Here is a 15,818-nt window from a genome sequence, read left to right on the forward strand (position 1 = left end):
TAACCAAATTTAAAAAATTCATATTTTAAATATTCTTTTTGTAAAAAATAATTTATTTTTCTGATACGTAATTGGTAATACGTAGGTTTTGTATTATCCAACTATTGTGGCTATGAGTTCCGTGACTGACTCTTCTCTGGTCTTTTAAATACTTAGTGCATATCTTGCAATACATTATTATTGAGTCCAAAAAGATTTTTAATTCGAAATATTGCCTGAAATATTAAGGGATTACTACTGATATAATGTAAATTATATACAGTAGAGCATCAATTATCCAACTCAGTTGGGGACTGGGATTGGTCGGGAAAACTGAAAAAACAGATAATTGAAAAGTATGAAAAAATATATTATTAGTATAGTCTATTAGTATATCCCGTGTAATTAGTATATTGCTATTAACCTACTTCGCGTTGAATTTTCATCAATGTTAAGCCTAACAAATTTTTTTAAAATAATAATCATCGCTATTGTGTCATTAAAAATTATTTCTTTATTTTGCACAAAATAAATACGAAAATAAAGAAAAAATAGAAAATTAAGCCTGGTTTAAATACTGGCCTCCCTTTCACGGTCAAGCCATGTTGCCAGCTAAAACATGCAAAAATTTAACAAAAATAATAATAAAATAGCCAAGACATAGCCAAATATTGTAGCGCCACATCACTAGGGACATTTGAATTTGCCACTAGAACGCAGTCTGTTAACCAATGTGATGGTTGATCGGAGGTCGGATAATCGATGCTCTACTGTAGATTAAAAAAAATATAAGGAAAAATACAATATTTAATAATAATAATCTTTATTACATTAGTATTTACTTTTTCCTTACAGATATCAAATTGTTATGTTCTTCTAAATCAACAGGCTTGAAGTTACTGATACAGCAAATGAAAAGCATTATTATAAAAAGATTTCATTACGCAAAACGTGACTGGATAATAATTATATTTCAATTAGCCATTCCATTAATTCTTTTCTCATTTATGATATGGTTGGATTCAACATTTTATGTTAAAAAAAATGAAAATGCTCTGGATCTGAATCTGGAAAAGCTCTATTCAAAGACAAATGCATTTTATAAGATTAACACAGAAATTGAAAATAATTCTTTAACAAACATTTATAAAAATATATTGGAATCAGAAGATGCAACAGTTTTCAAAACAGATAATGTTTTTGAATATCAGTTAAATCATAGTAAACATTATAAATCTTATACAGAAAATGATCTTGTTGGTGCAACATTGGAACAAAATAATAGCTCTGTAAATATAACCTCTTGGTTCAATGGTGTTCCATATCATTTAGATCCAATATCATTAAATTTAGTAACATCATCCATTTTAAGGTATGCCACCAACAACAATCAGTCAAATATTCAAATTATTAATCATCCACTTCCCGGATCATTGGCAAATTCAAATGATGTACTTTTCACTCAGTTTAAAAGCACCCTTCTGTATGTTGTTTTTACATGTCTAGCCTTGACTTTTCTATCTTCAAGTTTTGTATTATTTTTAATTCACGAAAGAATAACAAAAGCTAAACTATTACAAAGAATGTGTGGATTGAATGGCTGTTTATACTGGTTTACGAATTTTATATGGGATTATTTACTTTATATTCTGTGCAGTTTTATATTGATCATTCCTTTTTTGGTATATTCTTCAACCAGTAAAGTTATAGAAGTGGAATCAATAGGTAAGTATCTGTGAAGTAATTCTAAATTTTATTTTATTTTAAATAAATTAATGTATGTAACATAATATATTAATAGAAATATTTGCATTTAAATCAACTTAACCGTATTTGAAGTGAAAATTTTATCACTACATAATAATAATATCATTAATCTGTAGTTTATCCTCTACCATAAATATTCTATGTATAATATTACTAAATATCCAATAATTCTGCTAGATCCTGTGTATTGGATGATAAATAAGAAATATTTAGAATATCAAAAAAGCCATAATATTTTATCTTTTTGTTAAATATTATGTGAAAATTTCTTTTTCCATAAGAACTCCTGTATGAACTCTGTTCGTCTAAGTCAGGTTATTAAATTCTAAAATGTTATTTCAAGTAATTTGCAAATATTCATAGCATCCATTCAATCTAAATCAAGCTGTGATGGTAATTATTTTTTAAATATCCCCACACTTTTGGAGGAATTCGTCAAAATAATTTGCATAGTGTGGCAAAAAGTATTTTCAAACTGTACTCGTATTGTTTGCCACTTTATGCTGTGCATATGTTCAGTGGATCTCTTAGACTAACCTTGAATTTGGCAAAGAAATTGTATTGTTTTCTACTGTATTTTTAGCTTGTTCTAAAATTCAGTTACTAGAGATTACCATGATTTTCAAATCAACACAATTAATAAAGATTGCCATATTAATCATGGGATTACAACTTCAGCAGTTGTTTAAAATTTTCAGATGTTTAATGTAACAATGGAAAGATATTTTTCTTAAAACTCTAGTATATAATGTAACAAATATTATTAGAAAAAATTATTTGTATACCTAAATTATAAAATTTCATAAAATATTTTTGAACCTATGAATAATTTTGCATTTTTAATATAAATTTCAAGCATTATAATTTGTGTAATGATTATATCTTTACATTTCAGGTGCAATATTTTTAGTATTTGTGTTACATGGATGGGCGATACTTCCTCTAGTTTATATTCTTTCTTTCTTTCCGAAACAGCCGTCAACAGGATTTGCATTATTAGTTGTTTTTTGTATTTTAACTGGTAAGAAAAATTTCTTATAAATTTTTTTTTTTGTTATTAAATGCTAGGATGTTTGTTTTAAAGTCATGATATACATATATAAACATTTCAAAGCCCAATATTTTTATAATAAAACCAAACAATTGTCACATTTAAATCATTGTTTGGTTACATTAAAGTCATGATTATAATAATAATCAAATTAATGGATCTAGATTAACTATTGGATTAGAATTTGGCTAACTATGTAGTTTTGACTAGAGGTAGATAGTTATGCTGCCATCTTGTATTACATTTAATAATTAAAAATCAATTACTTGTCTATTCTGGAAAAAAATCAGTCTGGAGCAGAACTTAAACCTGTGAAACTTCTTATTGTGCAGATACATTACCAATTACATTACCTAGAATTCTGTCCAATCTTTAATTCTAGATCAATTAATTTACAAGATACAGTAGACTCAACATTAACCAGAACTCAAGAAATTGGCAAAAGATCAAAGAAATAATGCTTTAAATAAAAATTAAATTAATTTTTAGCTGAAACTTAAGTTTAAACTTGGCATGCCACTCCATAAGTAAGCCTGTGGTTTGTGCACTACGTGTTTGTCTACCACTTCCACAAATTCACTGTATGTAAACATACTGGTTACTTCGGATCTATTGTTATTAGCTGTTTTTATAATGTTGTGTTACATTAAGTTTGTCTTTGTCTTAAATTGCTTCTAATTACTGTTTCAAAATTAATATCAAATCAATACTATACCATATCATGCCATAAACTCTGTATCAGTTCTATTTTTAATAGTAACTTTCTCAAGCAACCAGAAACTACATTTTATCTAGTATCTACCAATCCCTTTGGGTACTGGTTAACTGAGTCTACCGTATATCCATATTTAGTTACACTGATAATTATTACTATATATATTAGCAAAAAACCAAGCCAAAATTATCAGTACAGTAACACTTGAAGTTTGAATTTTATGTCTGCCGGATTGACTGAGATTCGTGTTCATTTTCTGTTTGTTTTTTTTCTATCATCCAGTTTTGAGATTGAATATTTTTATTAGTATACTTTGGGCTTGGTTTTCATGTAACCCTAGTGTAATTATTTGGCTTATTCTATAAAATTTAATTAGTATGATTCATCTTTAATGTTGTTAATTTCACTTTTTTTAAATTTTAAAATATTTATGTATATAATAATGGTACTAAAATGTCATTAAATGCAAAAATCATCTTAAATACTGTATGTATGTAGTATTTACTAGCATAAACCTTAGTTTTTCCAAACTTTTGCGACTAAAATTTTTAGTTCACTCCTCGAATGGTTATAACTCCCTATGTCAAAAAAAAGTTTCAGTTCTAGATAGTTTACTAGCAGGAAACTCCTCTATAGATGATACATTTTATTACATTTTGTACAAGTAAAGACATGACTGCATTTCAACAGAAGGTTTATTTGCACAATTTTTTTACATCAATTTGAGCATTTTATTGGTAGGTCTCTAAAAGTATAGCAGTTAGCAGTCTCAAAGTATGACAAAGATGTGCTTTATAATCAAGAATATATGGTAGTAGCCAATCTAAAAACTTCCAAAAGTTTAGTAGCCTTTTAGCGGTGAAAAAAGACACAAAATATCAATGAAAAGGTGATATATATAAAAATAGTGATTGCAAATTGGGTTTTTTCAATAATTAAGTTGTTTTTGGAGTAAAGCATATTTATGAAATTATCATACATTGTACTGTACATCGTACAGTGCCCAAAATAATTGTACAAATGCACTAATTATCGCACAGATGTCAACCCTGAGATGACATGCTAATTTTTACCAATGTTGCCAGGATTTAAGAGGAAATGTCACTAATAAAGTACAGTATTTTGTAAAGCAGTAGACAAAAAGTAGCCAAAAACCACCACAAAAACTGGTTAGCTATAGTCAAAGGGTTTACTGTTAAATTTGACATGTTTTTATTTTTAGTACACAAAAATCAGTGTTTCAATTTAACGCACTCTATGTGAGTGAAACGATTGATGTGGGATAACATTTTTCTTTCAGTTAAAATACAGAACGAAGAATATGGGAAAAATTAACATTATATATATTATATATATATGGATCCTTATTTGGGACTGGAACAAATCACCAATAGAGAATCCACTGTGTGTGTGTATATACGTGGTACGATCCAAAAGTTCGGGGAATGCAGTAATCTACAACAACAAAAGCATATATTTGAAGTTACAGCGTATGAAATGGATTATACCAAACCATTTCTACGTGTTCAGGTTAATTTCACCCATGTCCTGTGATTAAACTGCGAGCGCTGCTGTTTTTTTCTGGAGATAGTTACCTTTGTCTTGCGACGTAATCAAAGTGGAGTTTCAAGAACAGCCTCCAACATTAAATTTTGTCAGCATTTAGGTAAAACACCTACGGAGATTTTAAAATTGCTAAGAAAGGTGTACGGTGATTCTACGGTGAAAGGTCACGGTGAAGTCGAAATGTTGGAGGTTGTTCTTGAAACTCCACTTTGATTACGTCGCAGGACAAAGTATCTTTGGAAAAAAACAGCAGCACTCGCGGTTTAATCACATGACATGGGTGAAATTAACCTGAACACGTAGAAATGGTTTAGTAGAATCCATTTCATACACTGTAACTTCAAATACATGCTTTTGTTGTCATAGATTACTGCATTCCTCGAACTTTTGGATCGTACCACGTATATATCTATATATATATATTTCAATTGGCTCATGAAAAGAGTCTATTGAAGATCTATCACTTAATTTAACAAATTATTTGCTAGTGTCAGGCATCTCAATTTTCGTTATTTTTACATCGTTTGCTAAAATGCATCTTAAAATAAATTTTTAAACGATAAAATAAATCTGTTTTATTTATTCTGTTAACTAAAGATGAATGTTTAAATCAAGATGAAAACATTTCTAAATACTTTGGTAACCTCAACCTGCTTTGCTGTTATTTGAGAAATGTAAGCTATATCAAATTAACCAATCTACAAGTTACTGAAAATAGAAGAATTTAATGATAATATTAAGTTAATTTTATTCCTCTGATGTCTTTCTTACAACAGTTTTTATTTTAAGGAATGATACTAGGAATAATTTTGGTTGTACTTGTTAATACACAAGTTATGTCGGCTGACGATTTAGACACGACCTTGTGGGTGACTCGTTTTTTTCCTAACTTTGCCGCAACCTGGTCGATAAGTGGAATCCATAATATTAGCGTTTATAATACGATGTGTGATCAACTTGACAGTGTTATGTTGAAGTTTGTGTGTGAAAGCCCATCCAGGATTGATCTACTTCAATGTTGTCAAAGTAAGTAAATTAAATTTGATTGCAATATATGTTCATCTTAAGTAAATATTAAATTTTAATTTAAATATTTGCACATAACATTGCAGTAGCTGTTACACATGCATATGCACTGTGTATGGGCTGTACAAGAGTATATCCTTGTTTCAAGCTATTTTGAATAACTTGAAACAAGGATACATCTCATCAGATAACATAGAGTACTTGGTAAATTATTAAATCAACTTGATTTGGTTGCAGTAAAACTTACATTACAACTCTAAACTGTTGTTGTGTATTACAAAAATTACAACCCTTTTTGCAATGAATAATGCTCATTCAGATAAAGCTTTTAGGCAGAAAACTTTCTCTGTTCCAGATAACTATGGTCATTTCGATGCTGTCCCTTTCCCAAAACAGACAAGTTTCGGGAAATGTATAGCATTTGAAGATTTGACAAAGAGGGTGAAAGAATAATTTATCATTATCTGAAGATTAAGCTAATAATTCAGCATGTTGTTCAAGTCCAGAAGCCACAGTCTCTAGTGGTTTGAAGATGCATGAGCAAAGAGGAAATTGAAGATTTGCATTTCTGAAATGGTTCTGGGAACCACGAAGCTTATATTTCTAAACCTTCAGTAATATCTACATGAATCAAAATGTAAACTTTTCAGAGATGGACCTGTATTTTCCAGTATGACAATACAGTGCTAATGACTAACACCTTAGTATCAAACAAGTGTTTATAGGATTTATGAAATTTTAAAATTAACGAACTTTTTGTTTGTTTATTTAGCATACAGGGTAGAATCTGTGAGAGGCATAACATAATCAACATCAACACAAAGTTAATTAAAAACTTGTATTTACTACAATATTTTTACATTATTATAACAACATTTGAATCTGTACAAGAAAACTGAAAAACATAGTGGTATTAAGCAATAATTCAATACAATAGTAAGAGGTCTGTTTGAATAGCGCACCTCCGGTTGGTTATTTTTTAATCCACTTGGTGGTGGTGCGTCCGCAGAAACCACCCGAGTAACCTCCTTCAACCCATTTTGGTGATTAGTTATGGTCATTTATGTGAAGGGGTGTTTGTGGGGTCTGGCAAAAAGTTGGATCCACGGAAATGAGCTCTTTGAAGGAACATCGTTGTTCTGTGAAATTCTGTATGAAACTCAGGAAATCCTTCACAGAAACTTTTGAGTTGATTACCAAGTCTTATGGTGAGGATGCTATGAAACATACCACATGTTATGAGTGGTTTACCCGTTTCAAAAAGGCACAGCAATCAGTGGAAGATGACGAACGTTCTGGACGACCATCAACATCGACTGGTGACCCCCACATCAAGAAAGTGAACAATCTCGTTCGTGCAAATCGACATTTGACCATCAGGGAACTTGCAGAAGAGTGTGGCATCTCGGTTGGTTCATGCTATGAAATCCTGACTGAAAAATTGAGGATGCATCAAGTTGCCGCCAAAATCGTACCTCGCATGATGATCATAGACCAGAAACAACATAGAGTTCAAGTCTGTCAGGAACTGTTTGATCAAGCTAAAGAGGACGAAACTTTGTTGTCCAAGATCATAACAGGTGATAAGTCATGGGTTTATGGATATGACATCAAAACAAAAGTGCAATCTTCACAATGGGCGGGTGAAACATCCCCATCCAAAAAAAGCTTGACAAGTTTGCTCAAATGTTAAGGTGGTGATGACTCTTTTTTTTCGATGCAAAGGGGGTTGTGCATCATGAATACCTACCTACAGGCCAGACAGTCAACCCAGTGTACTACTACCTGAGGGTTATGAAATGCCTAAGAGACAGAATCAGGCAAAAACAGCCCGAACTTTGGAGGAGCAGCGCGTGGTTTTTTCACGATGACAATACACCAGCTCATTCCTCCTTCAGAACTCATGAGTTTTTGGCAAAAAACAAGACTGCTGTGCTTCCCTACCCGCCCTACTCACCTGACCTGACCCATGCAACTTTTCCTGTTCCCCAAACTAAAAACCTGCTCAAAGGAAATAATTTGTCACCATTCCAGAGATAGAAAAAAAATTTGACAGAGGAGCTTATGAGCATTCCAGAAGTGCTCCAGGACTGTTTCAAAAAGTTGAAACATCATTGGGATAAGGGTATACTTTGGGGAGGAGACTACTTTGAAGGGGACTTTGACCAATAAATTGTAAGTGAAGTATTATTTTCGTAATAAATAAAGTTCGAGAAGTTTTTGAACAGACCTCGTATTTGAAACCCTTAAACCGGGAGCATCTGTCAAAAGAAATCCTTAACTGCTGACTCAAATGGATAAAAAAAAACTTATCTTACTTAAATTTTTACCTGTAAAAGAATAAACAGATCAATATAATTCTTATGGTTCCAAATCTGACATCCTATGTACTTCAGACAAATTTTATTGATTATAATTTCACTTTTTTCCTAACACTTCATATTATCCAGAAATATTGATTTGTAATACATAAATACATACTCTATACAGGAGTTCCCTGGATTACAGATGTGATATATTCCTGAGACTGTCTAAAGTTGAATTTGTATGTTGTAATTATTTTGTCAAACATTCTTGGTTATTTTCTGATTTTCTTTTTAGTAAATTAGAGAAAACACTGAGATCAACGTTATATGTAGTAGTCTGTATGAACTTTCTCTTGTAACACAAAAATCATTGATTACTGTGACACTATAGTTAGTCCTCTTCTTTCTTAGAAGGCAATCCCTTCTGCCCTTCACATAATTCCCTTGATGGAAACTGATTACTTTTTGGCTCTGTAACTTCCTCAATCCTAGAACGGTTGATTCTCCTATGCCTGGTCTTATTTCTAACAGTCTGCTATGTCTTCTGGTCGCCAATACACGAAACCAAAAGTCCGGAGGAGAGAAAAGTTCTCTCACATGGGTTACACACGTTTTTATATCCCCCGGTAACCGACATCACTTTGTCCCAAGTGATCTCATCGTGGGCCAATCACCAAATCGTATGCCCAGCGAGCAGAAAACTGGTGGTATTGGGGAAGGAAACGGGAAAGAACCCGTACAAAAACATACACGCGACACAACATAAATGAAAAACAAAGATAATGATTAAAAAAAATAATAATACATAATAGCCGCAAAGCGCTACAAGAGCAAGAAAGGCTAGTCCCTATCGGGTTGTACTGCCAGAGCCCAAACATTTATCTCAGTCCGGTCTTATAGTTCAGACACCAGTGGTTACTCGGTGCCCACAACCAATGATTAAAATAGTCTCTTCGTATCTCTGTAGTTCCACTTGACAGGGCAGCGACTCCAACTTAGAGTTGTAATATGAGAGGTGTATATTTGGAGCCCATTCATACTTATGGAATGCCATAAGTTGGATCATCCATAACCCAAGGACTTCCTGTATAGAAAAATTATGGAAACATAGGTTTTAAATTAATTTATTTATCTATACAAAAATTTAAAATTTTCAATATTTGTGTACACGTTTGTTATACAATTTTGAACTATGTTGATATATGTTAATTATTGTGAATTATTAAACATTTTTAGGTAACATTTGTAAAGACAAATGCCATAAAAGAGTGAGTTATTTATCATGGGAAGCAACGACCGGTAAAGATTTGATGTTTCTGGCTATCGATGGCTTGCTATACTTCTCTATTTTGATATTTATTGAAACATTTTTGCCAAAATTATGGTATAAATTTACTAAAGTATTAAAACAAAAATATAAACCAAGGATGAGAAATATAATTGTTCCTGCTAACGAAGATAGCGATGTATTGAGTGAACGAAATAGAATAAATATCCTTCAAAAATCGCAACTTACAGAAGAAGCAATGATAGTAAGAAATTTAACAAAGAACTTCAAATCATTTTGTGCTGTTAATAACTTAACGTTTTCTGTGCATAAAGAAGAATGCTTTGGATTATTAGGAATAAATGGTGCTGGAAAAACAACTACTTTTAGAATGTTAACTGGCGACTTGATGCCGTCAGAAGGCAATGCATATATCGATGATTATAATATTAAAGAAAATATAGAAAAGGTAATTATTTTTCTATTTAAAAATATATAAAATTAAATTAACATTTATGATTTTTATAGTTTAGTTTCTAAGTTAACAAATCTTGAAGTTACAGGATAAAATTATTTAAGTTAAAACAAAAATAAAATAGATGAATTCTTCCAAAAAAAATAACTAAAATTTTTATTTCAAATTTATAATATTGATATTCTATTATATTTAGAAGTTTAAAAAATTTATAACTGACTAAAGAATTAAACAAAATTTTGACATTAAATACCAAAGCAATAAATCATACATACTCAGATGTTGAAAAGGAAATATAAACATGGTAGCCTTTTTCTTTCTTCAATAGTTTTCTTAAATACAAATAAACATCAAACTAAACCTGATATCCTAAGCTAATACACCAACATCTGCTGTAAATCATCAGACTAGATTTTGGATATATAATTAAAGATTAGAAATAAATTTGGCACTAGAGGTAGGCATTATGTGCCATTTCTTATTAAAATCAATAATTATAATATTTAAATAATTTAGATTAAACTGGAAGAAAAGAATTGGCCCAAAGTGGGACTCGAACCTGCAACTCCCGCTTACCGTGCGGATGCGTTGCCAGTTACGCTACCTGGACCTTCGTTCAGATTTCCTCTTTTAGTATATATAAGCCAAAGACATAACCATCAATGGCTATTACTATTTCTTCCAGTTTAATCTAAATTATTTAAATATTATAATTATTAATTTTAATAAGAGATGGCACCTAATGCCTACCTCTAGTGCCAAATTTATTTTTAATCTTTAATCATATATCCAAAATCTAGCCCAATGATTTATGGCAGATGTTGGTGTATTAGTTTTCTTAAATGATTATTGATTATATCAAGAACAAACAGCTAAATATTTACAATATGGTAAATGTATCTTAAATCTAAGCATTCTTGTGTTCTTACACATGCCAGTGAAGTGTGAGATCCTGGGGCTCTGGAATAACCCTGTTCCACATTCAAGATGGAAAGTAAAATAAAAGAAAGATCACAGAAATCTTTCTCAAGGTCCTGACACCAGTTAAGATAAATTATCTTGCATCCTATAATGTGAGTTAGTTTATTTCTGAGTGGAAAAAGTATATTAGAAACTTGGCCAGGAATTTTAGGAGGGTTTTTGTTAAATTGTTAATAATGAGGGATGTGGGTAGAGAGATGGAGTTAGGCATTAATCAACTCAAAATATGATAATATAAAGGATAAATTTAAGTGATGATCAAAGTTATTATATATGGTGATTAAATGTTACTTATATAAAAACATCATATAACAAAAGTAAACTTCGAATATATAAATGATTCCCAAAAGTGATAACAATTTATTTTCTAATCCTTCCTCTATGAGAGAGAGTTTACAAAATTATATATTACCTGCAGTACATGTATATTCAATATGGAGCATTGATTCTCTTTAATTTAGGCACAAGTTGAATTCTTCCTAAATCTTATCTTCACTCGTATCTGTATAAGAACAAGTAAGAGTAGAGAATGTTGGCAAGAGCTTTAGTAAGAGTGTACCTGAAGATGACCCCTTACCTTTTATACTAAACTTCCACCCAATTATTAGAAATAGCTCCATGCTTCAGACATGTGACAGAAGTCATGCAGTCCCATGGATAGAGAGTGACACATCGTGCTCTATCTATTGTTTTTGGAGGAACTGAATTGGGTTAATGTTACCTATGGTAGCGAGATACGGCGACAGGGAAATTTTTCTACCCTACATTCTAGACTGCGACAGGGAGATTATTTCCACCCTACATTCGACGTGGCCATGTTTCCAGTCGCTATCACAAAAAAATAATAATAATAATAATAATAAATACAAATAAAAGAATAGGATAACTTACTTTGTTACTGAGCTTTTTCCCTTCTACTTTCTAAGTCATCTATGTGGTTATATCCCTTCCATTCATCTGTGAATACTATGCTGCCAGAATTCATGTATTTCAATATTATCCAATTTAGAGTTATTTCAGATCTGTCATTAACCTGGCATATAAAACAAGTCTTGTCCTCCCGGCATATACCTCCAACGACCCATTTAGTACTTTTCATTTTTTGTCCTTTCTCATATTTACGTTTACATATCACTGTTTCATCTATTTCCACCGTTTTGCCAACCCTCCTATTTTAAACAATGTCAGATTATGTAAAGACACTAACATAACGAAACGTATGTGGTTCGACCTGTCTATGCCTGCCTTTTTAGAAATACTCGAGAAAATTGCCAAATTACTTGTCGTGCACTCTAAACCAATACAGTGCCATATGAATGTCAAAATATTCGCCCGTGATATATTGCCACATTTCCCTTTGAACGTTCCTTCGAAAGCCAAACTATTCCGCCAGCATTTTCGGCAACACATCACACATGATTTCCGGTTACTGCGATAACTCAATTTGCATGTTTGGCCACGTTTCTGGCAAACTTCCTTGGTGTGTTGATGGCCCAGTTTTACGGCAAATTTCAGTCCACCATCAATTCTTTCGTCTAATCCTAGTTCAGAAGACTCTGCTTCGATTAACTGGTAAAATCGTCGCCCAGTACACTCTTTCCAAAATTCGTCCGATTCAGTATCGCAATTCGACACGACTAACTTGTGGAATATCTTTCCAAAAAATGCAAAAATCACTTATCCAGTTATTTAAAATTCCAATTGCTTAAATTCAAAAGTAAAATTATTATTATTATTAATTACCTTATAATAGAAAAATTCCAAAAGTATCCAAACATCAAAATAATCTTTTTGCACGACAACACGCCTACTCCACTTTCAGGGGAAAAAAATTTGCATAATTGCCGATCATTCACGTCAAAGCGCCCTCTATGGATTTCATTACTTGATAAAATCCTCGTTCCTTCATTACTTGAGAAAATCCTCGTTCCCCTGTAACCTTGAAACGGGGACACGAGATTATAGGAGATTCAATCTCCTCCGATAATCTCATGTCTCCGTTTCAAGGTTAAACGGATAAACGCGACCACGTCAGATGTAGGGTAGAAAAAATTTCCCTGTTGCCATCTAGAATGTAGGGTAGAAAGAATTTCCCCGTCGCCGTCTTCACTACCATAGGTTAACATTAACCCTGAGTTGTTTTCCTCCAGTTAAAAAAGGAAGTTCCTTTTTCAACTTTACTAAATTTTATGATAAATAAAAATTTCTATCAAAATTATAATTATTTTAACAAAATTTATTATAAATATAATCGTCCAACTCCAGATTCTCACAGAAATATATCTGCCATTTTTTAGAGATAAGACCTGGTGACTGGAGTGAGATCTTTCATGAAAGATTTCTTCCAGTTTTAACATTCAGAACATCTGAACCAAGAACAGAACAGAATTGACACAGTACTTCTGTTAGCTAAAAACAAAATTATTGAAATGTTAAAATCAATTTTTCTTCAAGTAAAAGGATTTTAAAGGGCACAAAACAGAAAAACATCAATAATTGTTTAATTCTGTTGATAATTCAAATACTAATTTTTAAAGTACAGTAGACCCCTATAACACGGGTTCATATAAGACAGATTCGTATAACACAGCAGAAAAATTGCAATCATGTTTGTATAACACTGTAAAAGAATGAGACAGATTGTCATAGCCGACAGGATTGGTCGAATCTGGACCAATAGTGGACATTGCACAAACCATTGAGTTTAAACAAGCAGCGGACCTACTAAAAAACATTTATCATTCAACGGCCATAAAAATTATATTTCTGTTAATGATGTCTCCAAAGTTCAGTGAATTTTTCACAGAAAGAATAACTTATCAGGAAACACTTCATCCGTCATTCGATGAGCCGCTCCGCGACAAAAACAAGCTTAAGCAAGCAATGGCGTCTTCGAACGGTGCACACTCGTTAAGTAATCCCACAATTTTTTGTCTCTAGCATAGTTTATATGGATTATTCCCAAAAAATTATACGTGTTTTGGAAATGTTTGAGTCAAATTAGTCTAGAATAGATTAATTTTATGGAAGAAAATCTTTCAAACAGCTGTACCCCCTAAACTGCACAAGTGCCGGGCTGTGAATGGCTCACGTATTCGTAAAATTTAAGTGACTCCTACAACACAGAATTCATATAACACGGAACGTATCTACCGTGTTATAGGGGGGTCTACTGTATTATACCTTAAAAACTAATTCATTTAATTAGTAGTAAATAGGTAGGTATTAGACCTTAAAAATTTTTTCATTTCCAAATATAAATTTTTAGTTATCTAAACCTTTTTACTGTTCCAAACTTCTTCAGTATTAAAATACATTATTTCAAAATTATCAATATTTAGCTCATATTCTAGTGTAGCATCACATCAAAAGATTGAATAAAATTTTGAGTTGATTTTTTTAAAAATCTGTTTTACTTCATAATGTCATTTGACTTTAAGCTCTTGTTAGATGAACGTAGCACAACTAATGTAATTCAATTACATAAATTACCTAAAAAATATCCTGTAATGGCTTCTTATTTTTTAGTTTCAAAAGGCACTTGGATATTGTCCACAATTTGATGCTCTGATTAATCGTCTAACGGGACGAGAGATGTTGGTGTTGTTTGCAAACTTGAGAGGAATTCATAAAAACAACGTTAATCTTCTAGTTAAGAGAATAATTGAGATGTGTGATCTTGAAAAACATGCCAATAAAGTTACAGAAACTTACAGGTAAATTCTTATCTGAAACTGTTATTGAATTATTGGTATATAAAAATTTGAAGTAATATAATTATTTTAATAATAATAATAATAATAATATTAAAAATTATAATAATAAATAATAATAATAATAATCTTTATAGTGGTGGCACAAAACGTAAATTATCTTTGGGATTGGCCCTCATCGGCCTGCCATCCATTATTCTTCTCGACGAACCGACTTCGGGACTCGATCCAATATCGCGTCGCAAGATATGGAAAACACTCATTATAATGAGACAACTGTTAGATGTATCATTTGTTTTAACCTCACATGGGTAAATAAATAAATTAGAAGTTAAAACAAATTAGATGAAATTTTAAAAAAAATTTCTTTGATATTTTCAGTATGGATGAATGTGAAACTTTATGCAACAGGATTGCGATTATGGTAAATGGCCAGTTTCGTTGTCTGGGTGCAATGCAACATCTCAGAGCAAAGTACGGACAAGGATTTACACTTATTGTCAAAGTAAAACGATCGTCGTCCGAAGAAAGAATTGCAAATGTAAAAAGATTTATCGAAAGTTCATTTCCAAGTGCTGTGCTTAAGGATGCACATCAGGTAAAAAACTTATAGAATTTTACATAATTTTATCATGTTTATTATAATTTAGAGTTAATAAGTTATTGTTAGCTATTGGATAGTTGGTATTCTAACTATCTAGATAAGTTGTCATCTTTTGTTCTGCAAAATTGGAAGCATACAATACTTCAGATTTTGTAGAACCACAAGAAATATATAAGCAATGTAGTTTCAATATGCATGTTCTTACAGTTGATGCAGTTTCACATGCTGCCTGTTTATTTTTCTTCATTCTTGAGTTAGCACAGCTAAAAGTAATTCAGTTGAATTAACATCCCTTTAATGATGGGTGAAATTTAAATAACCTGAATGTTTTCAATCTAGTTAATGCACCATCTTCAGATGTGGGTAGT

The 15,818-nt window shown here is 31.6% G+C and overlaps 1 protein-coding gene across 1 annotated transcript in view; it reads left to right on the forward strand.

The window, feature by feature from the left end:
- The window catches only part of LOC136984955 (phospholipid-transporting ATPase ABCA3-like), a 59,650-nt gene that overhangs the window by 42,036 nt on the left and 1,796 nt on the right, over positions 1-15,818 (forward strand). Inside the window, 7 exon segments of the mRNA XM_067282102.1 lie at positions 835-1,704; positions 2,642-2,767; positions 5,868-6,104; positions 9,647-10,146; positions 14,662-14,849; positions 14,984-15,157; positions 15,228-15,444. Coding sequence (XP_067138203.1) covers positions 835-1,704; positions 2,642-2,767; positions 5,868-6,104; positions 9,647-10,146; positions 14,662-14,849; positions 14,984-15,157; positions 15,228-15,444 — 2,312 coding nt within the window.

This window comes from Centruroides vittatus, unplaced genomic scaffold (genome assembly GCF_030686945.1).
Source record: "Centruroides vittatus isolate TY-2023 unplaced genomic scaffold, ASM3068694v2 contig_941, whole genome shotgun sequence".
Lineage (NCBI taxonomy): Eukaryota > Metazoa > Arthropoda > Arachnida > Scorpiones > Buthidae > Centruroides > Centruroides vittatus.